Here is a 26138-nt window from a genome sequence, read left to right as displayed (position 1 = left end):
GTAATTTGAGGGTACCTCTACCTTCCGGTGGATAATTTTGCAGCGTTGCAAACAGCCATTCATTATTACACTGGCATAAAATTCGTTCACATTCACACCAGCGCACTGCTGCAGACAGTCGCGGGCACAGCGCCATCTGACGTAGCTGATTGAATGACCCCCTTCCAGTACAGAAATTCCAGTGCCTCGTTTTTAAAGCTTCCTCTAATCTATCGCTACGCAGAATGAAGTAGTGGGAACAGAAACATTATGGCTGCCAGTCTCTCCCTGACTCAGGTAAGTATTTTATTTCAAAACAAATGGTGATTAGTATGTAGGTGCCTTGTCCTTATTGGGCAAAAGGATTTAAGGGCTGTAAGTGGATTTGAACTGCTGTGCCTCGCGGTCTTGAACTCTTTGAAGTTTTCCTCAACCCAAGATATGACTGGGTAAAGTTTCTGCCTAACGCCTTTGGGGACTGCGTAAGGGCGTTGCTAGCTAGGCTAACACTAGCTGCCTGTTGTGTCAATTTTGGAAACGTCGGACAGCTACAGTAGCTAGCTAGAACTTTTGCATAGTTTGTTTCTTTTGATTGTACTCACTGGTCACTACATTGCCTAGCTAACTTTGCATCTTGAAATAAAGGAGCTCTCAATAAGTTCCTATTTGTTCGACTGTCAACATTTATTTGGAAGAGTAATGTTAGCAAGCTAACTACCAGTTTGCACTCATGCTGTGTGAGCCGCTTAGCAAAGCTAGCTAGTTAACGTTAACTAGCTTCAATCCACTTTACTCCCTTTGTAAACTAACGTTATTATTGTAACGTATTAGGTAGAGGATATCAAGTCAGCTGTCCGATATGACAGTTTTAATCATATATTAAACTGCCAATACAAACTAACTTTAACTAGGTAGCTTGCTATCGTTAGCGAGAAGAGGAAGTAGCCAACTATGTTGCAGACGACCGCTATGTTTTATTAATCACATTGATATTAGCATTGGTTTTCTGGTTAATTTAAGTTGATAGTGGAAATTATTTGCCAGCAGTGTTCTACTGGCTAAGCTAGCTAGTTTAGCTGACATCCTGACTATGGTGATATTGTTTTTCTCATAACTACTAAAACGTAGGTATCTACATATTTTGACTGCATAATGATTGCGTTAGCTACATGTCATTAACTAGCTAGCGAAGTTAGTATGCACTGATTCATATCTTTGTATTATGTTATGGGATATTACCATCCCTCAATGGAGTGACATGTTCTTTACCTAGGCTGAGTTATACCAAGGCAAAAGACTGGGGTTGGTAACTACAGTTGGTGCAATTTCTTGGCAGCAGGGCTGTGCTGTGCGGGGGGAGTAGGGATTGGACAAGAAAATACTGCAAACAGCATAGTATAGCTAGTATCATCTGCAGTTTTGTGAAGAGTATTCACTGCTATGCAATTAGTCACACAAAGACTCTGTGTTTAGGCAGTCAACAGTTCCAGGCACACAATTGTTTCCATTAGAAAATGGTGTCTGGGGGTCTGGGAAAGATATAGTGAATAATGGTCAGATTATGAATGTATTATAGAAATAACATGCAATGTCATTATAAGCTTTTCAATGAGTAAGCTAGATCTATATGTTTTATATAGCCTTTTGGAATCGTCTGACTTGTCTATAGTACTGTAAGGTTGCAGTTGTTAAAATGTTACATTTATTACTTAGCCGTCCCTTGAATATTAATATTTTTGTGAAAGTGCAAAGGAGAAGAGCACATCCAATATTTAGTCTGTTCACAGAGAAAGCTCTCACTGGTCAAACACTCCCATTGTGAATGTACCATAAGGAGCCACAGGAAGTGAATGTCAGGAAGTCCATCTCATGGTTTTCTTCTTCGGAAATCAGAAAATACCCATTCCTTTATTGCATTACTTGAGGCGCCATTTGCATGATAACTTTAAACAAGGTGGAATAGTGCTCGTCTATTTCATATGATCATTGGCAGATGACGGTCTTCTCCTGATCTGATTTCATATGTAGGCTAGACCCTATTTGTCTTATTCATTGTGTAAAATGTGGTAGTGCAGGCTATTTGTTTCTTTGGAGGAGTTCAGAAGGTTGGTTGACTCATGCTACTAAGGAATGTGATTATCATTAGGATTTGATGTGGTGGTACGATTGATTATCTATGATGTTCGTATGTGTGTTTACGTCTATAATTTCTTTATGATGTCTAAGTTGTTACATCTGGAGAAAAAAATTCCCCTGCTGCTGCTGTCTTGGTTGGACTAGGTCTCTTGAAAAGTAGATTTTATCTCTGTCAGACTACCTGGATAATAACTTAGTTTAGCCTGTTGCTTGGACTAGGCATTCCACTTTTCTAACCACTTGATTTCAAGCGCTGCACACACACAGTACTGAAGTACACATTGCCAGCCTATGGATGTATTAGCCAAAATGTAATTGGAACCCTGTCTTGGTAGAGGAACTTGAGACACACTGATTAACTATTAAGATGAACATGATGCAAAATACTCAGAGGAAACATTGATTTCCTGTAGAAATAGGCCTATTCCTATCTGTTATTTATTAGCCTTGCTTTTTGGCAGCTGCCAGGGCAATGTAATACAGGCTTGGCCAGAAGTCAAACAACCACTTGTAGATCTCATCTAATGGGTCTACTGTGAGTGTACTGTGTTCTAAACGGTGGTTTGGTTATTTAACTAGCTAGTGCTTACACGTTGATATGTAGGCCTTGCTTTATTTAATGAATTATATTTTTCTACTCAAAGTCCTATGCTGCTTTGCTTTTGCAGTTTGGTTGATGTTGGACAAATGATTGATTGACATGTAATCTTATGATTGGCTTGCTTGAAGGGTGTTGTCTGGACCTTTTTATGATCATAAAATGTTTCTCAAGGAGCATTTTATGTCTATCTCCACAGCTCTCAAGTGGAAATCCTCTCTATGACAAATACTATCGACAGGTAAGGTGTCTTTTTGTGAGTCCATGGGCGAATTACCAGGATGTACTAAAGCAGTAGTACCTTGGTTTATAAGCTGAGTAACAGAGAATCTCTCATCTGGATGAGGGCTGTTCAGATGAGAGAGCACCAGATAGAATGGGAAATGCTGTGCCGCATTAGCCAGCGACTGCAGAGCTGCACTGAACATGTCTCCAGGCTTTTCTCCACTCTGTGATCTACTCTGTGCAAGATGAGGCTTCTTTATGAATTAATGATAACTCTTTGCTAACCCTGTCATTGCAGAGGCTCAAAGAGGGCTAAGTGAAATTGTTAGACACTGCAATGGGAAAATGTGATCTATTAAGGACTCCCATCAAAGTATTAGCCTATACTTAAGCATACCTGTCTATTAAATACTCAATAAAATGTTATTGCAAAGTCAGCACAAATTAGCTAGAGATCTGGTGCTTTTACTGGCTAATTCTTTCTAGTGTTGACTTGTTTTGTCTGTGGTGTAGGTTGACCCGTCTGGTAGTGGACTGGTGGCAGCTGCTGATGCAGCCTTGTTCCTGAAGAGATCAGGCCTGGCAGACCTCGTCCTGGGCAAGGTAAGATACTAGATGACACAGCTGATGGCCAGACACCAAGCTATGGAACTTACCCAGTATGGTTGTTTGCGGGAATCCCTACATGACTGTTGTAATTTAAGTGATTTAAAATGTCTTCTTAGATCTGGGATTTGGCAGATTCTGAACGTAAGGGGTGCCTTAACGATCAGGTAGGCCAGCTGTTACTTTGTAGATTTACAATGTCGTGTTGGACGTATTCAAAGATTCCTTGTAGTAAGACAGCCAGAATACACTTCTTGTCTCTGCACCCATCAGCAATTCTTCATTGCTCTCCGGTTGGTGGCCTGTGCTCAAAATGGACTGGAGGTGGCACTCAAGAGTCTCAATTTGGCAGTTCCTCCCCCAAAGTTTGTGAGTACAATCATTACTGAAACCCACAGTCTCTATTCAAGAAACAGACGTTTGATTTAATAGCAGTGAGCTATACTACGACAAAAAAAACAGCACCTTTGATGCTAATTTTTTTTTTTTGTCTCAGCATGACACAAGCAGCCCACTTCTACCTGGTGGAGTGTCCGTTGACGGCCCATGGGTGGTCAAGGTGAGGGGAATGTAATCTTGTAATTTTGTCCTGGTCCCTAATAATGAAAGCAGTTACAAACCACATGTGGATGACACATTTCTTTTTGAACATTTACCTCTTATTCAAATCAGTTTTTCAAAGCCATTTCAGGGGGGTTCCGAACCTTGCAAAATCAATCAATTACTTTTATCTAAAGTGGAAATTGTGCTTGAGTCAAGCACCTGTACCGTGCCTCTGTGTGACTTTTCAGACGGAAGAGAAGCTGAAATTTGATGCCATATTCGAAAGCCTCTCCCCTGTTGGTGGAATGCTCTCTGGGGAGAAGGTCAAACCAGTGTTGCTCAACTCCAAACTTCCAGTGGACGTACTGGGAAGGGTAAGCCTAACATACAGAATCTACAGGGCTCCTAATGAATGAGTTTTGGTGACCAACACAGAGTAAATGCATGTGTGCCCACTGGGGGGTAGTCTTGTGTTAAACATTTTTGTTGCTTTTCCAAACTTGACTTGCATGGTCTTTTTTACGACTGGTCTATTTGACTGACTTGATGAATTTTGTTAACGTATTGCTGGATGTAGTGAACTCCCCCATAAATAATGTTGCAGGTATGGGAACTGAGTGACCTAGACAGAGATGGTATGCTCGACCGAGATGAGTTTGCTGTGGTAAGAAATAGATTAATCATTCAAGTCTAATATAAACATTTATTATGTTCAAAGATGAAATGTGGACTATTTTGTAAGATTTAGTGTGGGGCTGTGCTTCCTGAATAGAATAAGTAGTTTGTCAACATTGGACTCCCCTGATCTTACATTGAAACAGACATGAAAGGCAGATTTATATTTGTGAATCGTATATTTATGCGTGCCTATATGTTCTCCTTCATTAGGTCATGTACCTGGTCTACAGAGCTCTGGAGGGGGAGCCCGTACCCATGTCTCTGCCTGCTACCCTTGTGCCACCCTCCAAGAGGAAAAAGCTCCCTGTCTCTGTACCCCCTGTGATGCCCCTTTTACCCTCGCCCCCCTCCATCAAAGAGAGACGCTCCTCCCATTCCGGGTCCAAAACCCTGCCCTCCAAACCAGCAGCGACCCCAGTCACAGTGAGTATCCTATTCATCCTAGTATGAAAGTGAGGCTGAAAGACTTACCCCCATCTCTAACAATCCTGTCCCCTCTGTCTCTTTTCAGTGGGCTGTATCTCCTCCAGACAAAGCCAAGTATGATGAGGTTTTTGCAAAGACCGATCTTGACATGGATGGTCTGGTGTCTGGGCCTGAAGTCCGAGATATCTTCCTAAAGACTGGCTTGCCCTCCGCCACACTAGCACGCATCTGGTAAGACATATCAGGACATGTTTAGTCTTAATTCAGGCGACTTAGATAATATGCGGTGCCTGCACTTGCATTTACTAATTCAATCTGGACATTGGTCATACAGGGCTGGTTTCTGGACCTCGAGTAAATTCTTGGACTAAAAAGCTGTTTCAATTAAGATTTTCTATTGAGCAGAACTAGGCTTAATATGGGTCTGTGACACCTGCCTATAGTTTGTCAATGTTATGCCCATTCCTGGAGGGGTAAATGGATCTTTCTATTGTGTAACGTGGTCATCTGTGTTCCACAGGGAGCTCTGTGACATTGGGGACATAGGGAAGCTTACCAGGGAACAGTTTGCACTAGCGCTGCATCTAATTAACCAGAAACTGACCACGGGTGTGGACCCACCCCAGAACCTCTGTCCTGAAATGATCCCTCCCTCAGACAGACTGAGCGTTGCAGCCAAGCAGGTAAGACTCCTCTCTGTCGTCCTGCACGTTGCAACCAAGTCTTAGACAGCCAATAATCATAAACTGTGAATATCTTATTTTTATCCAGTGTATTTTTCTCTATGAAGTATGTCGAACTATTTTGATGAATAGGCTACTTAATTGTGATGCGGATTTGGTAATGTCTATTTCCTGATGTTTTACTAAACCTTTCCTTCCCTTCTCCTGTGGTGTGGGTTTTTGTGTTCTAGCTTGCTGCTGTGTCTCTGACCCTGTCTGTGTATGCTGTCTCTTTGCGTTCTTCCTCATGACTCATGCATTGTACACAAGGTGGGATCTCCCTCTAACTGGGGACTCTCCTGAGTGTTGGCTTCACGGTGTTTCCGGTTAGCCCCTGGCAGTGTCACATGTACCTACCTCATAATATTTCCTTTGCTTTCCTCCTAGTTCAACTGTTAGTCCTTTTAGTGCCCTCTACTGTTTGTTTGCATGTAGATGTGCTTTCGGTGTTCTCCCCCATTCAGTTTATCTTGTATGGGTCATTTTGTGATTTCTTTAGCAAAATGGGTTTGATTTAACTGGTGAGATTGATTAGTTGGCACTTTAGCTGGAGGCTCATATTATTCCACATCGTGTTTGCCATTCCATTGAGTTAATGTTTAGACATTGTGTATATGTTGTAGTGTATGTCTGGTCACTAAAGCTACACTGATGTGAATGTAAACATTGTTTTCTGCTTTCAATGATCTCTCCCCAACAGAGCAATGCAGCAAATCTTGCAGCAGACTTTTCTGCCATCAAGGAACTGGACTCGCTCAGCAATGAGATTGTAGATCTACAAAAGTGAGTGGCAAGCAGTTGTATTTGAGGGATGGGTTAGCTCCAGCTTTGTTTTTACAGGAGTTTGTTGGAGCATGTAACTTCCCCTGTTAAGGTTGCTACAGCAGCCAAGGAACTGGGCCTTGCTCTGTCTCACATTGGAATATTTCAGGGAATACATGGTATAGTTGCATGTTATAAGGGGAATTTTGAGAAAAGAGACAAGTTCTCCGCTAAGGTATGTTTGTTGTCTGCAGAAAGAGCAGCTGGAGGAGAGCTGGTAGACTGACCAGCTGTCCAGGGACTCATAACATGAGGGCGGAAGGGAGCTTTCAAGCAGGGTCTCCAGAGGTTCTGTCTCTCTCTTTGTGTGTGATGAGGGAGAAACACCTGCTGAAGGGGAAGGTGCGGGGGGGGGGGGGGTTGTTGTTAAGGCAGCTCCTTAATACTGGGATAGGCTTTTCCCCCTTCCTCTGTTTGTCTGCACTTTCTCAACATCCAATATTTTCTCACCTAACAAATTCCATAGCTTCCCCACTGCAGACATAACAGCAGCTAGATATGGGGGAATTAAAATGGATCTCTTTATAGTTTGTCGTTGTTACTTACCTTTTCTGGTAAGCAAAGATTGAGGATAGTAGTAGTCTGCATAAGTATATGAATATCAAATCATATCAAATGTATTTATATAGCCCTTCTTACATCAGCTGATATCTCAAAGTGCTGTACAGAAACCCAGCCTAAAACCCCAAACAGCAAGCAATGCAGGTGTAGAAGCACGGTGGCTAGGAAAAACTCCCTAGAAAGGCCAAAACCTAGAGAGGAACCAGGCTATGAGGGGTGGCCAGTCCTCTTCTGGCTGTGCCGGGTGGAGATTATAACAGCACATGGCCAAGATGTTCAAATGTTCATAAATGACCAGCATGGTCAAATAATAATCATAGTAGTTGTCGAGGGTGCAACAAGTCAGCAACACAAGAGTAAGTGGCCTTCCCTGTGGCTCAGTTGGTAGAGCATGGTGTTTGCAACGCCAGGGTTGTGGGTTCGATTCCCACGGGGGGCCAGTACAAAAAAATGCATGAAATGTATGCATTCACTACTGTAAGTCGCTCTGGATAAGAGTGCCTGCTAAATGACTAAAATGTAAATGTAAGTGTCAGTTGGCTTTTTCATTGCCGATCTTTGAGAGTATCTCTACCGCTCCTGCTGTCTCTAGAGAGTTGAAAACAGCAGGTCTGGGACAGGTAGCACGTCCGGTGAACAGGTCAGGGTTCCAGCAGGTCTGAGACAGCAGGTCTGGGACAGGTAGCACGTCCGGTGAACAGGTTAGGGTTCCATAGCCGCAGGCAGAACAGTTGGAACTGGAGCAGCGGCACGGCCAGGTGGACTGGGGACAGCAAGGAGTCATCATGCCAGGTAGTCCTGAGGCATGGTCCTAAGGCTCAGGCCCTCCGAGAGAAAGAGAGAATTAGAGAGAGCATATTTAAATTCACACAGGACACCGGATTAGACAAGAGAAGTACTCCAGATGTGACAGACTGACCCTAGCCCCCCGACACAAACTACTGCAGCATAAATACTGGAGGCTGAGACAGGAGGGGTCAGGAGACACTGTGGCCCCATCCGATGAAACCCCCGGACAGGGCCAAACAGGCAGGATATAACCCCACCCACTTTGCCAAAGCACAGCCCCCACACCACTAGAGGGATATCTCCAACCACCAACTTACCATCCCGAGACAAGGCCGAGTATAGCCCACAAAGATCTCCGCCACGGCACAACCAAGGGGGGGGCGCCAACCCAGACAGGAAGACCATGTCAGTGACTCAACCCACTCAAGTGACGCACCCATCCCAGGGACGGCATGGACGAGCACCAGTAAGCCAGTGACTCAGCCCCTGTAATAGGGTTAGAGGCAAAGAATCCCAGTGGAGAGAGGGGAACCGGCCAGGCAGAGACAGCAAGGGCGGTTCGTTGCTCCAGCCTTTCCGTTCACCTTCACACCCCTGGGCCAGACTACACTTAATCATAGGACCTACTGTATATCAGCTGTAAGTTTCAAGTTTAGGAAAGATGAGGAAAATTAGGATTTTAGCATTTCAGAATAGTGGACCATAAACTGCAAAGATGATTCATATTTTCAAGATTGCTGTAAGTGTCCTCGAAGGTGCTGCTGTCCTTGAGGAAAGGAATTCATGCGGTGCCCACTGCCCTATGGAGGGGCATTGGATGAAGCTGTGTTTTTCAGCTGAGCCTGAGAGCATTACTGGGTGAGGGTGTCATAGATTTAGACTGACTGTCTGAAACCAGCATTTTCTTATTTTTGTCTGGCATTGGAAGAGGTGTGTGGGATGTTGTCTACACATGTTGTTTCTGGATGGTTGCCAGCCAGGGCATCGCAATATACAGTCAGTTTAGTTAGTACTCCTGACTCATACGTCGCCTACCTCACTTCAGATTCTCTCAACTGGTTCTACACTCTCTCTCTCGACATGTGTGGCTGTTTGTCTGGCTGCCTTTTTGTTTCAACAGTCTTCATGTTGAGCAAAACATTTATATTATTGATTTGATTAATATAAACTGTAGTAACATCTATTCTGTTGCACAGTTATGCCTTTTGGCATTTTAGTGTTCTACCTTGCTAAATTAATGGCTTTGTTATTGTCAGTAGATTAAGGATTTGGACTTGGTAGGGAGAGCAGATAACCGAAGAGGCCCTGCCTATTCTGCACATTTTCCCACTCATCACATCCTCTGCTCCCTCCCTTTTTACCTTGTCATCTGACCGTGCAGGAAAGGGATGGGAGGGGTAGGTGGGAAGATGAACTGACAGGGAAAGGAACGATATTCATCGCTCCCTCTCTCTGCTGAATCACTGAGACTTCCTCCAGGCAGCCATCTGCACACAGTCCTGCCCCTCTCTCTCCCTCCTGCTCTCCCATCTGCCAGAACACACACACACACACACAGACCCTCTCTCGCTCAAGGCTGATGCTACCGGTGTTGGTCGGTCAGTGTGGTCTGCTACAGTAGGATCAGGATGGTGGTGCAGGGAGAGGAGCTGTCATCTAGTGGTGGGGTGGTAGCCTGGCTGGGGGTGCCCTCGGTCTCCACGGTGATTAAAAAGTCATGTCTTCTGTGCTGGTCTTACAGGGAGAAGAGCTCTGTAGAACAGGACATTAATGAAAAGGAGGAGCGCGTCAGAGAAAGGACCAGTGAAGTCCAGGTACAGTAAACTTGCTGCCTACATGCCCCTCAGCTCTCTCACTACCCTTAGATTGTTTATTTTCATCCAGTTGATGACTGTATTGTCTGAATTCGTTTTTTGTTGTTGTCAAATGTTACAAAGCTGTAACATTCTACTGTTTAGCTGCTTTTGTTGAATGTGTTAGCGGTAGTCTGCTTGGTTCTGTTAGGCTGTGGCTGAGCAGAAGAGAACATACTCCCCTCTGTCTGTCTGTGTGCGTCTGAGTATGAGTCAGAGCCGCCTCCAGTAGTTCTATGATGCACACGTCTACACTGAGTGTACAAAACATTAGGAACACCTACTCTATGACCGACTGACCAGGTGAATTCAGGTGAACGCTACGATCCCTTATTGATGTCACTTGTTAAATCCACTTCAGTCAGTATAGATGAAGGGGGAGGAGACGGGTTAAAGAATGGTTTGTAAGCCTTGCGACAATTGAGACATGGATTGTGTATGTGTGCCATTCAGAGGGTGAATGGGCAAGACAAAATATTTAAGTGTCTTTGAACGGAGTATGGTAGTAGGTGCCAGGCGCACCGGTTTGAATGTGTCAAGAACTGCAACGCTGCTGGGTTTTTCACTCTTAACAGTTTCCCGTGTGTATCAAGAATGGTCCACCACCCAAAGGACATCCAGCCAACTTGACACAATTGTGGGAAGCGTTTGAGTCAACATGGGCCAGCATCCCTGTGGAATGCTTTCAACACCTTGTAGAGTCCATGCCCCAATGAATTGAGGCTGTTTTTTATTGCAAAATATTAGGAAGGCGTTCATAATATTTTGTCCACTGTATAGTGCACCGCATTGATGTTGAGATTGATGGCACAAACTGAACTGATGTGATGTAGCCTCAAGCTGTATAGTTCCTGCTTCAGTAACCAGGTTTCCATCCAACATTTTATACTTCAGTAAAGTACATGTTGGATAAAAAATAGAAGTAATGGGCCTGATGTAAAAATAAAATGTCGGTGAACATTCCAAATGCCGACAACTAAATACGCTAGACAGTGGGATCTCTTTTTGTTGTTTAACCGCCTTAATGCGCAAATATTGATAACCATCACGACTCAGGAAACCATGTAGTTTATTAGGATACAGATGAAATCGTTTATGATGAACTTCACAGGGTGGTGAAAGTGTACGATCTTGATGCACCTTCACAATAACTATTGAGGGTCTAATTCTGGTGACATGATTGACGCTTTACTGCCGTTGGACAAATAAAAAATATTCTCGCTCTCAACCATAATCTCATTTAGACTAGCCTACCCGCACTGTATCTGCGAGATGTTGGCATGTGCTAAAACCAGAGTAGGCACTGTCGTGTCTTTGGCTATGCCGGATTAAGTGATATGACATGCTTTTCTATCAAATCCTTTCTCTGTAATTAATATTACCTGATTAAGCTAATCATGTAAATGTAATTAACCAGAAAGTCGGGACACCACGGAAGAGTGTTTATAGAGCCGTTATCTTCCGAATAAACTCTTAACTTAGTATTATTTTACATCGATAGCAGTCAATATTAATCGTCATATTTTCAGTCTCATAATGAAAGTTGTAAATTCTTGGTTATCTTCACGAACCCTGGCTAACAAGTTGAATCGGCAATACAAAATTGGGTTTAATTATTTATTTACTAAATACCTAACTAATCACACAGAATTACATATACACAGAATACAAATTATGTCATACAGAAAACGTCCCTGGTGGACGGAGCCGACATGGCGGCTTGTTAAACACAGAAAGGGGGTTGGGCTTGAATGAAAGAGCGGGAAGACTTAGGAACAAAGAAACAGCAGCTATGCTATCGTAAATACAGAATCTTATGCATTCTAAATTACCGCCCATTTGGAAAATGAAAATGCAATAAATATTTACTCTGAGCTGCGCTTCGGTAGATTGGTCGTAGATGCTGGCCGACTTGGCCAACAGATCTTCCGGTCCTCGGAAGAATGTCTCTGGTGGTAAATTGGATACGTGGTGGTATCTTCGTCTGTGGTAGACTGAATCCGTCGTCCGTCCTTTCCTAGCCCACGTCTACAGCGGCCGCTGCTAACTCAACGGCTAGGAAGTATCACTTCTGTAGTGAATAAGTTCAAAGTTCATACCATTCACAACCAAAGCTCACGCCAAGGTTGGCTTAGTTCTGTACTTGACATGTGTGTCCTTGTAACGCAGAGGCTGCAGACCTCACATAGTGGAACTCGGTTACATTGTGTCATTATCTTTTATATAGTAGCAAGGGGAGAAGGGTGTGTCATCGTTTATAACCCCTGTCTCTTCACAGGGGCGGGCCACTGATAAAGCAGGGCACTTTCCTTATGAAAACCCAATTCTCTCAATTGGAAGCTAAAATTACATTTAATCTCCTAACAAACAATTTCAATATCAAACATTTCAATTGCATAACAATTCCATGTGACTCTGATAACTAGAGGGTGTATACTTTCCCAGGTACGGTTTATGTAGTCCTGTCATCAGTCATAATGTCTCAGATGACAACCGAACTGACATCCATACTCATTATGTTCCAAAGCATATTTCCAACTGGTTTTATTACCAAAATATGGTTGCTTTTCCCCATTTGTTTGATGTTCCCAGACTCTCTATATTTAACAAAGGCTATTCAACAGTCCTTCAGTAGGGTCAGAAAGAGAGGGGAAGGGAGAAAGGTATTTATGGGGGGGGGGTCATAAACCTTACCCACAGGCCAACATCATGACAGCACATTTGCTATTTAACGCAACAGTTTTTATGACAACTATCGGTAGAGTTGAAAATGTGATGGAAACACGTTGAACTTTAGAATTTTATTGGGTACATAAAAAATTTAAGAGAAAAGTGTACACTACGTCATCACGCACTGATTTTTATCCACAGCGAGGCCGTTTGTGGGAAACACACCACTGCTGAGAGAATTTGCATATTTTCTTTATGTGGATTTGAGAATAATTGCATGAAAATCTGCCGCCAATTGGTTGGAAACCTAGCTAGCGATATTTTATTTTTGATTATTTTTTTTTTAATTATTTTTTTTACAATTACCTCCATGTTATTATCAAGGATATGAATTGATTTATTGATATAACCTATTTAGAGGAAGTATATTATTATACTTTCATATTCTGTCATCTGGGGTTGCCAATCTTATTTTATGCAAACAAATGCATTTTTAGGAAAACATCAAGTTTTCTGGAATGAGCCAGTGCCATAGCAGAGGTGTATCACCTGTAAACCATAAGCCTGTGTGTGACTATCACCTTGTCTCTATTTGATCATTACTGAATGTATGAATGTCAGGTTTAATTATTTCCTCTCAGGTCCTGACTTCATGAACATTTTTAAACACCTAGAGAAAGGTGTACATTACCACACTTTCATCCCAAGTGATCAAACATAGAACTCTATAGGCTATATTACCTTCCATTCAAGATGAATTATTTTTTGCTGTGTATTTGTGAAAGACTGCTTTTTCTTTGGTACTGTAGGTGTTAGCCAGCGGTGTGAAAGCCTGCCATTAGACAGACAGCACTGTTTTCTCACCCCAGGGTTCTGCTCAGCAATGACCAGTCACTGCCAATTAGCCAGCATCCATATATTCATGATGGGGGAAACTAGCTGGTTTCTCAAGAGCTATATGAGTAACTAAGATTAGATTGTACAGTAAAATGTAAGGCCCAAAAAATATTTCCTCAGTGATCATGGATTATTCTCTCTACAATACATGTTTAGTACTTTCTGAGTAATGAATGAATGAATGAATTAATTATTCTGAACAAAGAGGGATAAAATAACTATTTGCATGTTAGTAGGCTAGCCTTGAATCCTTGGCACGTGTAGCAGTCCCTTCAAAATGATTAGGAGATGTGGGCAGGAGTGCTTTGCCCCTGTGCTGACGTTGGTCTGATAAATGGCTTCTATTTTGGGCTGCGACTCCCTGGCTACTTTAAACAGACATAGCTTAGAGTGCAGAAGCTCCCTAGAGGAAACAGACAAAGACGTTCATCCCTCTGAGCCTGGGCTGAGGAGCGGCTGATTACAGTTTTATACCACCAACCACACCCTTCTACATACACTTACCCAAGAAACCTCATGTAGGCATTAACACTAAGTCAAAGTGTGATGCCACTTTGGGTGAACTCGCATTGATTTGGTTGGAGCACCTCGCTAAGGCTGTCAGTCATAATGGTTCGACTCTGACTCATCCTCTCTGCAGACTGTTCAGTTAGTCTCTATTCCTATCCACCTCTGCTCCTTTTATCAATTATTTTTCTCTTTCTCTGGCTGTTATGTGACTGTTATGCCTCTCCCCCCCCCTCAGGACTTGCAAAATGAGGTGCAGAAGGAGGGTGGGGTGCTGCAGCGGCTGCAGTCTCAGCGCCAGGAGGTCCAGGATGCTCTGGAAGAGCTGGACCAGCAGAAGACCACTCTGGAGGAGCAGCTTGGTCACATCCGCCAGCAGTGCAGCCATGAGAACCAGCTGGTGAGACTACATGACCTATCAACCAACCACAACCTCACACAGCACCTGGAACACCTTCAGAGAGGAACCAGTCAATAGCAAGTGTATCTGTTGGTCCGCTTGTCCTCTATTTTGTTTTAACTCTTCTTTTTTTCCCCTTCTCATTGTGTGTGTGTGTGTGTGTGTGTGAGATCTCGTCACTGGAGGTGGAGCACGCGGAGCAGGAGCAGAGGATAGAGGAGTACGAGGAGCAGCTGGTGCAGGCCAGAGAGGAGCTGCTGCGGCTGCAGGAGGAGACACAGCAGTTGGAGGAGAAGGTGCAGGCAGCGCGGGAGCAGCTCACCCCCTTGCAGGAGTCTGTCCGAGGCTCCTTCTCTCAGGTCTCTCAGGTGAGTCTACTCAGACTTACCGTCATTACTACCACAGTGGTGGCATGGTGCAAAGATTTAATGGTGGTGGGACAGAGCAAAATCAACGATTTTTATAGTGATGGGTGTAAATTCAGATTTCACTGTCTATTCCTGACATAGGAAAATGTACAAGAGAATATCAGGTAGAGAGAGAGCAATTCACTAACTCACCCTTTCTCTCCCTTCTATTCTTCTGCTCTTTACCTCTGTATATACTGGGGGCAGGTGGAGCAAAAGCTGAGTGATCTACAGTTGGAGGAGAGGACAGTCACATCCCAGCTCAGCTGGAAGAAGGCCCTAGAGGAGGATCCTGTGCTGGTGAATGGCTCAGCGGATGAGCAGCACCTAGAGGACCAGGCAGAGGAGCTGAGAGTGGAGCCTCCAGCCATCCAGCCACAGATGGGGCCGGCTGAACCGATAGAAGTAGTGAAAGAGGACAGGCCTAAGACCCCAGAGGAACCGGTGCCTAAGTCTGATGCCTTCGAAGACCTCTATAACAGCCTGTCTTCCACTACCTGGCCAGTACCACAGGACAACCCTGTCAAGGCAATATATCATACTCTGAAATGTCATTTATAATTTGTTCATAAGTCTGTATGTGTTCTGTCATGGCATCATGGTGTCTGAAATTTGTTTTTCCTTCTCTTTCTTTAGGAGCACATTAGTCCTGTTGCTTTCACTCTTCAGGAGCAGAGAAGTCCTACTTCTGAAGTTGTAGCAGAGGTAGAAGAACAGGAAGAGGAGTCGTTTTAAGCTAGGACTCCCAATGAACAATATGGTCACATAATCTTTAGCCATTGGATTCTTCCCTGACCACTGGACTGTACTGATAACCTGTATCTTCTCAGCAGGTGGAATCCCCAGAGCCAGAGAGGAGACCAGAGTCAACTGAGCCTCCGCAGGCTACCCCACCTGCCCTGCCTCCACAGACCACTCCCCCTACACTCCCTGCTCAGCCTACCATGTCCCCAACGACCAGCCCCCCTCCGCTCCCTGGCATGGACTTCTTCCAGTCAGACCCCTTCATTGACCGTGAGTTCCCCCTCCACCTCACAAATGGTACAATTTCGAACTTGACCAGAGCGACTTACAGTAGTGAATGCATACATTTCATTTCATACATACATTTTTTCTTTGTACTGGCCCCCCGTGGGAATCGAACACAAAACCCTGGCGTTGCAAACACCATGCTCTACCAACTGAGCCACAGGGAAGCCTATGTATTTAATGAAATCCCAACTGATTATTGTATTTCCTTCCGTCTCTCTGTGCAGATGATCCATTTAAAGATGATCCGTTTGGAAAGGCAGATGTTTCCTGTGAGTGAGTCTTATTAACTCACCAAATCAGATATTGTCATATTAGCCTATATTTTGAATGTTAACCTATAACATAGCTGTTCTTCATCAACAGGTCCGTTTGGTGGAGACCCGTTTAAGGGCACAGACCCCTTTGCTGCCGACTCCTTCTTCAAGCAGTCTTTGGCTGCCCCCTTCCCTTCTGCTGACTCCTTCACCCTCGCTGACCCCTTCAGTGGCAGTGCCAGCCTAGCAGAGCCCAGTCTGTTTGCAGCTCCGCTCAACAATGCTGCAGGACTGGACCCCTTCAGTTCCAAACCCCAAAACAAGGCAGCCAGGGACCCATTTAGTGCCAAGGTCAACAATGTGGATGCGGCTCAGTTTGGATCCAAAATGGACTCCCTGGCAGAGCCAGACCTGTTTGGCTCGCAGGGCACAGCAGGCCCAGATCCCTTCAGCTGCTCCCAGCCAGGCTCTGAGCTCCCCACTGTGAGTGGTGCCACCATAGAGATCCTATTAAATTCCGATAGTATTCTAATTCCTAATTCTATGGGTGCCACAGTGCTGAACTGTCCATATGCCTTAGGAACATTCACTCAGACAGCTACCCAGTTTACCCCAATCCCTCCCCCTGCACCAACACGTTGTGTTAATTATGCTCCCAGAAAGACTGTCTGTGCATGGTTATGAAAATTGACTGTGCACTTACTCCTGTCCTTAATTATTCTAGCTAGGTTGGCACGGTTTTATAGGATTTGAGTCATAAAACTGACATTGTATGTGTTTTTCTCCCAGAAGGATCTCACTGCAGCAGCTAATGACCCTTTTGCACCTGGAGGCACTGCAGTAAATACTGGCTCTGACCCAGGTAAGACTCCAGGGATGGAGCTTCCCTCTGGGCAGTGGGTGGTAGTGCAGATGGTAGTACCCTGTTTGGCTAAACTCTTTGTGCTGAGTAATATCTACACTGTGTGTCCTTCAGATCCATTTGCTGCCGTCTTTGGCAATGAGTCATTTGGACTTGGATTTGCAGACTTCAGCGCCCTGGCCAAGGTGAAATCCTGATTGGGTTCTGTAGTTGTCCCTGTTGTGTATCATCATGCTGCGATGTGAGGAGGACTAGGGAGCACTAGCTATTAACAGGGACTTCCATTTAACCTCTGTCCTTTTTTTAGATAAGGAGTAGTTTGATATCTGTGGGTGTGAGCATGTCTGGAGAGGACTACCTGTTAACAGCATGAATAATTGAGGGGAATGTGTTAAGGAGGAAGGTGTTGTTGATGTAAACATAAGAGAGTTGTCAGTCATGCTCTTCTGGACCTCTCTGGTTGTTTGCCAGTCGAACAGTTCTGACCCCTTCGCCTCATCGAACTCGTCCAACAACAAGAACCTGTTTAAGGAGGACAGCCAGCCCAGCAGCCCCGACGTTCCGCCAGCTTTGCCCCCCAAGACGGGAACGCCCACCAGACCTCCCCCTCCACCCCCAGGTCAGTTCTCCTGCTGCTCCTAACTCTGGAAAGCTAATTTTCCTTCATGCTGTTTGTCAGTGCTTTTCTGCTGCTAATTACTAGTAGCAGAATGGCATTCGTATTTAAAACATGGAGATTTAGTACCTAGTGTGTTTTTATAGTCCTTGTTAGGAGTTCTTCCCTGGGCACCTCATTCCTTACTGAGGTGTGTGTGTGTGTGTGTGTGTGTGTGTGTGTGTGTGAATGCAGGTAAGAGATCCTCCATCTCCAGATCAGAGTCATCGGACTCTTTCCACAGAAGGGGACCATTTCTGCCCCAGGGCTCAGGAGATCCCCCTTTCTCCCAACCTGCCAAGGACACTGCCCAGGACCCTTTCGCCCCATCCTCACCCCGCCAGCCCACACGGGACCCTGACCGATTTGCCAGCTTTGACAAAGTGAGCACCTCCCCTGCCCCCTCTCCCCCTCCTGACAGCGACTAGGTCGCCCTCCTCTGTTTCCTCGCTCACAAGCCACATCCAGCAAACGGCACTCTCAGCCTCACCTCTATCCATAGCCAAACTCTCAACCTTAACTATCAGAGGAGCATTTTAAGGCCTTAAGGAACTCTGTGTGTATATAGACTTTTGATTATTTTAAACGCATTCCTTTGTTTCGCTAAAGAGGTCATCTCTATAATTTTGTGTCCATTTTTTTTAAATATTCCTTCTACCTTTATGTATTCCATAGTTATTTTATTATTGATATGTTTCTTTATGTAAAGTTTTATATCTGTAGTTACATTTCTGTTTATTTCTAAGTTGAACTGGAGTTTAGCCTTTTAATAATTGATGTTCCCTTGATTAACTTGCACTGCTTAACTTTACTCATTTAATAGTGTAGATGTAGATATACACTGAGTGTACAAAACATTAGGAAAACCGGCTCTTTCCATGACAGACTGACCATGTGAATCCAGGTGAAAGCTATGATCCCTTATTAATGGATCTTGTTAAATCCACTTCAATTAGTGTAGATGAAGGGGAGGAGACAGATTAATGATGGATTTTTAAGCCTTGAGACATGGATTGTGAATGGGCTAGACAAATATTGACGTGCCTTTGAACGGAGTATGGTAGTAGGTGCCAGGCGCACCGGTTTGAGTGTGTCAAGAACTGCAATGCTGCTGGTTTTCATGCTCAACAGTTTCCTGTGTGTATCAAGAATGGTCCACCACTTAAAGGACATCCAGCCAACTTGACACAACTGTGGGAAGCATTGGAATCAACATGGGCCAGCATCCCTGTGGAACGCTTTCGACACCTTGTAGAGTCCATGCCCCGACAAATTGAGGCTGTTCTGAGGGCAAAGGGGGGTGCAACTCAGTATTCCTAATATTTTGTCCACTGTGTATATTAATAAACATTCTAATATATTTCAAATCAATAATCTTCACTGAGTGACATTAGTCACCACTAACTGGACTAAAAGCACACACATATTCTGCATATCCCTCATGAGCCCCTGGTTGGCTGTGGATGGAAAGGCTGCTTGCTTTGACTCTTGTGATTGATTGATTGATTTATTTATTTAGCACAACCCCAGAAAGGATGAAAGGCTTGCTCGAGCTCCTTCTCTTCCCTCTGACTGCCTCCACCCTGCATGACCTCCTGCGCCCTGTACACACTGTGTCCTTGTGTCTGATTGGCTGGTTCCCAATGACCCTCCACAGCTCCTCATCACCCTCTCACTCTGACTGGAATCATTCCTCATCCTGCATCCTACCATTTGTCCTGCTATTACCACTAATACCACCCATTAGCACTGACTGCACTGTGGAGGATACTTCTGCTCTCCTGAGTTTTTACTCTTCTGTTCCTCAGTCGAATAAGCTCAATAAAAGGTCTGAAGGGTTCCATCTCTGGGCTCCATGTGTATCCATATTCACCAGGTTGTTCCCACAGATTGCTGCTGTTTGTGTGACGGAGTTAAGAACGTACCGTAAGCGCTCTCCACAGCTAACTCGAAATGTTGTGAATTGAGCCATCCAACTGGTACCTTGTCAAGGAGAGCAGTCACATGTGTTGGCAAAGCAGAGGTCCCGAGTTGGAGCAAGTTTATGAGCCGAAAAGGGGGGGAAGTGGTACTAGCTAAGAAAGCAGAGTTACGTCCGTAACATTTGGTCCGTTTTATGTTCTAATATGATGCGTCAATTCTGGTGTAATCAAATCCTGGATTCAATTATGACTTGAGCTGTAAAAAAAGAACAATCGGTTTGCTCTGAATTCACTAACCTAGTTTTACTGGCCTCTTATAAGCATGTATGGATGTTTGTTAAATTGAGTAGCCATTTTATGAGTAGAGTAGCAGAAGTCAAATGATCCAGAGGGTTGAAAGGGCAAAGAGGACATCCGTCTTCAGATTAACACTGTGTGAATGACTCCGTGCATTAGGCAATGGTGGTGGTCAGACTACTTCGACTACAGTTAGCGTGATTGAATTTGTGCGTATAGTTCTAATGACACTACTTACTACAGGTTGTTAACCTTTTTGCTCAACTCTCTTCAAAGTGCCCTTTATTAATATGTATGTGCCAAACACCAGGCAGTGAACAAGACTCACATGCTCATTATCTAGAGGGAAAGTAATAATCTTGTCAAAACAGTATAAATAGTCAGTATTAATAGTCTCTCAGGTCTGACTATTAACCTTTGGCAAGGTCACAATCTGCAGAACTCTATATAGAACTACTGCTTTCTCTTTGTCCATCTACCACATCTCTCCTTTTGGTATCATTCACGTGTACTTTAGGACATAGAAATACGCATGTCGCAATCTCTGAGCCAATAGTCGGCATATTGCAGTACAATACTGTATTCATTTGCATTCACATTGATATAGATGGGACACTGCAGAGATACTGCATATAATAAGAAGCATGCGTATGTACTCACTAAACACTAACCAGGTTTGCCATCCCACTGTCTTATGTGCATGATGTCTGTGTTGTTGTTTGAAACAGACTTGTAAATTCTCTCACATGACTGGGGTGGGGGGTAATAAATTTGTCATTTTGATTTTAAACATTGTGAGAAATTGCAACTGTTCGCTATTGGAACAAACAAAAAGCTAGATTGTAATGTATAGAATGGAACAGCTTACCATGACCAAGGTGATCAGTATGCTGTTGCTTCAGAGAGACATGGCTGTTTTTAATACAGAGAATTACAGACATGCTGTGTCCTGGGAAAATTTGTGTCCAAGATGGGGGATGTTAAGTTCAGTGGATGTCTTTGGGGGGGGGAGTAGTATGTATTTTCTGGATCTCTGAGGTGTTCTGATGGGGCTGTGCTGTGTCTATGCGTGTGTTTTTGTGTGTTTCTATGTGGTGTGTAGCAGCAGTACCCTACCGAGGAGGACATGATTGAGTGGGCGAAGAGGGAGAGTGAGCGGGAGGAGAAGGTGCGCTTGGCCAGACAGGCACAACAGGAACAAGAGGATCTAGAGCTGGCCATTGCTCTGAGCAAGTCAGAGTTCTCCTGAAAGACTGGTCACCCCTTGTGACCCAGCATGCACCAAAGGAAGGAAGGAAGAAAGGAGTGAGTGGTGGGAAAACTGAACTAAAGGGCCTACTATTCGGTCCCATGGAAGAGATTTGAGTATTTGCTCCTCGCTCCTACCCACCCACCAACCTCCACAATTCCACCAACTGTCTTTTGTTTCACTCACAATTGGCGTTTTCAGAGTTTGTCTATGTAACAACAAATCCTCATGTTTGTTATTTTTGGTGTTTGGCTGAGTTGTGAGTATAGAGATGATTGGCTGTTAGACTTCAGTAGCCCTCCTGGTACAATATATAGACATGGAGATTGTATGTGTAGCTGTAATGTCCCCTCATTTCAACTACACAGACCACATCGCTAATAACCGACTGCAAAAGTTCAGTCCCCGTCTGCATTGCTCTTGCCTGCTCCAGACCAGATGGTATTGAGCACTTTAAAAAAGATATTGACTTTATATGATTAACTCTAACAAGATAGGAAAAGAGTAATGCTCATCTAATTCATCTGGGTGTAAACCAATGTCAAATTGGAATCCATATGTGATCAAGGGTTGCCTGGGGCAAGTGACCTGAGCAGTTGTGCAAGTTGACTGCTCTGTGGTTGCCCCATTGATGACAACCCTAATGCAAAGAATTCCAGTAGTCTGGTCCCTCACGTGTGTAGGTGAAAAATGCTACTTTACATTTTGATCATAATCTTTGTGCAAACCAGAAAATACTCCTGACTTGCCCAATGGGTGCCTTTTCAGACCTTAATGTCAATCTCTGTCATTCATCTGGCTATACACCAGACATCTACAGTACAGAGTGAATTGGATTTTGTGGCTGGGGTGAGGTCCTGCTTGTTTAAAAAACAATGTTCTTAGATGACCTGACATATGCCCTTACGTCAAGTTCTACCAAATTAAATGAATTAGCCGTTTTATGAGTAGAGTAGCAGAAGTCAAATGATCCAGAGGGTTGAAAGGGCAAAGAGGACATCAGTCTTCAGATTAACACTGTGTGAATGACTCCGTGCATTAGGCAATTGTGGTCTTACTACTTCGACTACAGTTAACGTGATTGAATTTGTGCGTATAGTTCTAATAACACTACTTACTACAGGTTGTTAACCTTTTTACTCAACTTTCTTCAAAGTGCCCTTTATTAATATGTATGTGCCAAACACCAGGCAGTGAACAAGACTCACATGGTTGTACAGGTGCTAAAAATAACTAAACCAGTAAAACCACTTATGTCCAAACCTCTACATGTAGCCCCAAATGTAGGCCACTTTTAATGATCTTGATATATAATCTACCCCTCTCAACACTACCCACCAATCCAGTCAAAAGACGAAGAACATGACTAAACTATTTTATTTTGTGGTTCATGAAGTAATGTGTTAAATATCAGATGTCAAGATTTTGGAAAGTAGGTTGGTTGTACAGGAAGATATTTGAAATGTATTTTAAGTTGAAAGACATTTGATTGAATTGTTAACTAGAAACTTGGATACAGGCTGTGTGTAATACGTGTGAAAGTACTTCCTACTAGAATAGCTGGTTTTGCCATCTTCTGTATTCTGATTCCAAATGTCACAATAATCTACAACATATGACACCTTGTCTCACCTCTTTAGTGATGCAATAGTTTAGTCATGTATTCTGGATAAAGGAGTTTTTCCTATACTCTTGCTCAGACATACTCCTGGCCCCACTGGAAAATTCTCCCTTGTTTTATATACACTGCATATTCAACACGTCTAGCTTTAGTTGAATACAGCCGTCAGTAGGGGGTTCCATTGTAAAGCAAATGGCTGTCGCTGCTCATGTTAGTGTTGTAAAGCTAAGCATCTTTTTTAATAAAAAAAATGTTTTGTGTTTCACTGAGGTGATTCCACAGTGTTTGACTGCATTTCAAAGTCTTAACTGACTGAGGAAAGTATCCTTTTGCCTTTTTGTACAAAGGCTGTTTTTTCTTCTGTCTGTGAACTTCAATCACTTGGGTTTTACTTACAAAGCCCTGTTGTGTTGGCAAGGAGAGGCTGAATTGGGGGTGAAATTAAATTAAGGCATGTTAACATCTCAAAGCATACCATTAAAATTTTTTGTTTGGTTATTTGTTTTTCAGACGAAATGAGGCTATGTCACTAATCAAGAGGGCTATACTGTGAAAGTACACTGTTGACAAGGGAAGGGCAAGGCGCTCGAGTGATATGGGCTGACTATTTTCTGACCCATGCACAACTTATCCTGCTTTTCATCCAGGTTGTTTAAGTTCAGCAGTAGAGAGCATTCTGTAAATGAGCTTTGTGGTCAGATCTGACTTTCTAGTGTTTTTCATTCAATACATGTTTCTGTTTGTAAATACAATGGAGTTGTCCATTCTCCTGTGAGACAGCGGTTTCTTTTATACCCTCATTTAGTATTTAAAGGCTATCAAATACTATTGATCATTTGTATAGACTTCTCTATTTTCAAATTACAAACCACTTTTCTTTCTAGGCCGTCTATGTATAGGCTTTTAAAAACGGGCTAATTGTAGGCCTATTTTAGTTAATTTTAAACATGTCAGTATTGGGAGTTATGGTCAGAATATGGTATGTGCAACATTTTAATTGAAAACAGAATAAATATAAACCTCTCGAACGACACCGGACTGTTAAATGCTTTTTTTTGTGTGAGGATGGATGATGTCATTCAAAACTGACAAGCGTATTACCAATATATTGTTTTTAATAATACATGTGAAAGCTTTCATGCATTTTATAATGGCTAAATGCCAAAGCAACGCCATAGTTGACTTCCAATTGGTTTTTGTAGACTAGCAGTAGTCTTGGAAATCCCAGACCTAAGGCAGCAACAAGCTGGAACATTGGTAGGTCTACATTGTTTGGAGGCAACCAGTCTGACTTGGGGTTCCCCAACCCTGATCCAAGGGGCTACCCTCCTGTAGGTTTTTGCTCCAACTCCAGTTGTAACTAACCTGATTCAGTTTATCAACCAGCTAATTATTAGAATCAGGTGCGCTAGATTAGGGTTGAATCAAAGACCTACAGGACAGTAGATCTTTAAATGTATTTCATAAATGCTTCAAAATTCACAAAAAGTGACTGGCCGATGAAGATTACCATAGAACAAAACATATAAGATCTCCTAAACTGGTGTTTACCACAGACCTTATTTTCGTTGTTTATCCAAAAACTAAATTTCCCCATAGGCTTTGTCCAACGAACTATAGTGGAGGTAGTGCCTACAAAAATACATTATTGCTCTCTAGAATACCACAGTAGGAGTCATAATACACTAAACCTAACAGTCAAACAGGGAAATGGTTCCAATCGTTTTTCCACCATTCAATTTTTCCATAGGGGATTTTAGAAACATGTAAATTAAGGGCTGTGTTTCATGTAGGTTTACCCTGGCATGACGTTTTGATAACTGTGTGAATCTCTCTAGGACAAGTTGACTTATCAATATAGTCACCTGTATTTACCCCCCCCCAAAATGTAATGCTAATGTGGCTATCATAAAGAACTACAAATTACATGATGATCTGGACGAGATTGCCGAATCGTGGCAAAGGTAAGAATCCCTGGATTAACTATCTGTTAGCTAAATGTAGTAAGGAATAAAATTGGCTACATTTCTTTAAATGGACAATTCTGTGAACTGTCTTGTGCAAGTTTTACTTTTACACAATACCTGTTAGCAAAAGTGTCAGCTACAGATGACATGCAGGAGCTTGTAGTGATTTGTTTTGCATGACGTCTACTTTTACGCTAATTAGCATTTCAGAATCTGAGTAAATAGACCCGAATATATTGATAAAAGTCAACTTGTACGTGAGAGATTTGCATGGTTATCAAAACGTCACGCCAGGGTAAGCCTACACAAAACACAGCCCTTATTTAAGGGGATTTTTAGAAACACTATGGGAAAAATGAATGGTGGAAAACGATTGGAACCATTTCCCTATTTGACCGCTAGGTTTTCCGGGTATCATGACACCACAACTGTGGGGCTCTATTGGAGCGCTCTAAGACTTTGTAGCAGTACTACTGACCCACATTCCACTGCACTTTAAAAGGGATCTGGTTATAATAGTGATGAGTACATCCACTTAAAAAAAAACTAGGTCAGGAAAGAGGAATTTATAGTTATCAAGAAGACACACACAAAGACACAACCTCTTCCTCATACTTTCTCAAACACTCGCCAGATACATTATCACCTGCGCACAGGTAAAAACCGTATGTCATTTTAAGGATAATCAGGCGCCGCACTTTTGCTGGATATTCTGCACGTTAACAGTATTTCAGTGCAGTGGAATGAGTGTTATCACTGGCTGGAGACGCAGCGTGATGAAAAATGGCAGCAAAGGGTGAGTCGCAAAATCCACCGAACTATACAGTAGGCTAGTTGCAGTAGCCTAGACAACGTTTTTTTACGAAGAAACCCAGCAATATTTGTATTTACAGTCTACAGTAGTCTAAGCATGTTGTATTTGTGGTCACAACAGCGGTATGTATCCATTAACTTGTCCAGTTATTTTGTTTGTCGACATTAGAAAGTTTGCATAGAAAACCGATGCAACAGTTGCCTGCCAAGGTGCGTTTCCATTTAATTATCTTCTGTCGATTAAAAACGTCTGGACGTAGTGACGTGACACCTAAACCTACATTGTCGAATACAAATGTATTGGTTGAATTGTTTCCATTACCCATTTAGTCAAATTGCGCAGTAATATATTGGCGACAGCCTGTATGTCCTCCAACCTATCTGTTTCACGTCTCAGGTAGCCCACGAAAGCCAGCATTTTACTGATATTTGCCATATTCTAATAATTATCATGTGCTAATGTCTAGCCACGATCAGTGCCATGGTGAAACCTGCATTCCTGTAGATCTGAAATAATTATATGGTGAAATTTGCCAACAAACCAGAAAAGCATGACGAAGCAATTTTGGGATTCATTCAAATTAGGACAATCCTTCTCCTGCGTAGAAACATTATTAGACATTTATTCAGCATAATTTATTCGAAAA

At 43.1% G+C, this 26138-nt stretch overlaps 2 protein-coding genes across 7 annotated transcripts in view; both read left to right on the top strand.

The window, feature by feature from the left end:
* Positions 1 to 57: 57 nt before the first annotated feature.
* Positions 58 to 23744, top strand: eps15 (epidermal growth factor receptor pathway substrate 15). 5 transcript variants are annotated; one of them, XM_014216650.2, is made up of 25 exons: positions 58 to 276; positions 2913 to 2954; positions 3452 to 3541; positions 3664 to 3711; positions 3818 to 3913; positions 4041 to 4103; positions 4336 to 4461; positions 4692 to 4751; positions 4976 to 5188; positions 5277 to 5422; positions 5712 to 5874; positions 6614 to 6696; positions 9827 to 9899; positions 14251 to 14412; positions 14583 to 14771; positions 15027 to 15347; positions 15456 to 15524; positions 15650 to 15833; positions 16076 to 16120; positions 16215 to 16588; positions 16895 to 16967; positions 17082 to 17152; positions 17439 to 17586; positions 17818 to 18005; positions 20944 to 23744. In XM_014216650.2, exons 1-25 carry the CDS (start codon positions 250 to 252, stop codon positions 21088 to 21090), a joined length of 3201 nt encoding a protein of 1066 aa, XP_014072125.1. In that variant the 5' UTR covers positions 58 to 249; the 3' UTR covers positions 21091 to 23744. The 5 variants fall into 5 exon arrangements, with proteins under 5 accessions (XP_014072125.1, XP_014072123.1, XP_014072124.1 ...); XM_014216648.2 differs by having other exon boundaries at positions 14583 to 14780; positions 16898 to 16967; XM_014216649.2 differs by having other exon boundaries at positions 14583 to 14780; positions 20947 to 23744.
* Positions 23745 to 25053: 1309 nt separating this feature from the next.
* The window catches only part of LOC106613900 (tetratricopeptide repeat protein 39A-like), a 43384-nt gene continuing 42299 nt past the window's right edge, over positions 25054 to 26138 (top strand). For both annotated transcript variants that reach the window (XM_014216645.2, XM_014216644.2), the window contains exon 1: positions 25054 to 25474. In XM_014216645.2, coding sequence (XP_014072120.1) covers positions 25422 to 25474 — 53 coding nt within the window. In that variant the 5' untranslated portion in view covers positions 25054 to 25421. The remainder of the gene's footprint in view (positions 25475 to 26138) is intronic.

The sequence above is a fragment of the Salmo salar genome, chromosome ssa10 (assembly GCF_905237065.1).
Source record: "Salmo salar chromosome ssa10, Ssal_v3.1, whole genome shotgun sequence".
NCBI lineage: Eukaryota > Metazoa > Chordata > Actinopteri > Salmoniformes > Salmonidae > Salmo > Salmo salar.
This window is presented reverse-complemented; position numbering and strand designations above follow the sequence as displayed.

What these genes read in the sequence shown, in the direction of transcription:
- eps15 (XM_014216647.2), top strand. Translation starts at nt 250, where the DNA reads ATGGCTGCCAGTCTCTCCCTGACTCAG. An exon ending in AGGGGTGCCTTAACGATCAG is followed by an intron (nt 3,712 to 3,817) that starts GTAGGCCAGCTG and finishes TGCACCCATCAG; the next exon opens with CAATTCTTCATTGCTCTCCG. An exon ending in GCCACACTAGCACGCATCTG is followed by an intron (nt 5,423 to 5,711) that starts GTAAGACATATC and finishes TGTGTTCCACAG; the next exon opens with GGAGCTCTGTGACATTGGGG.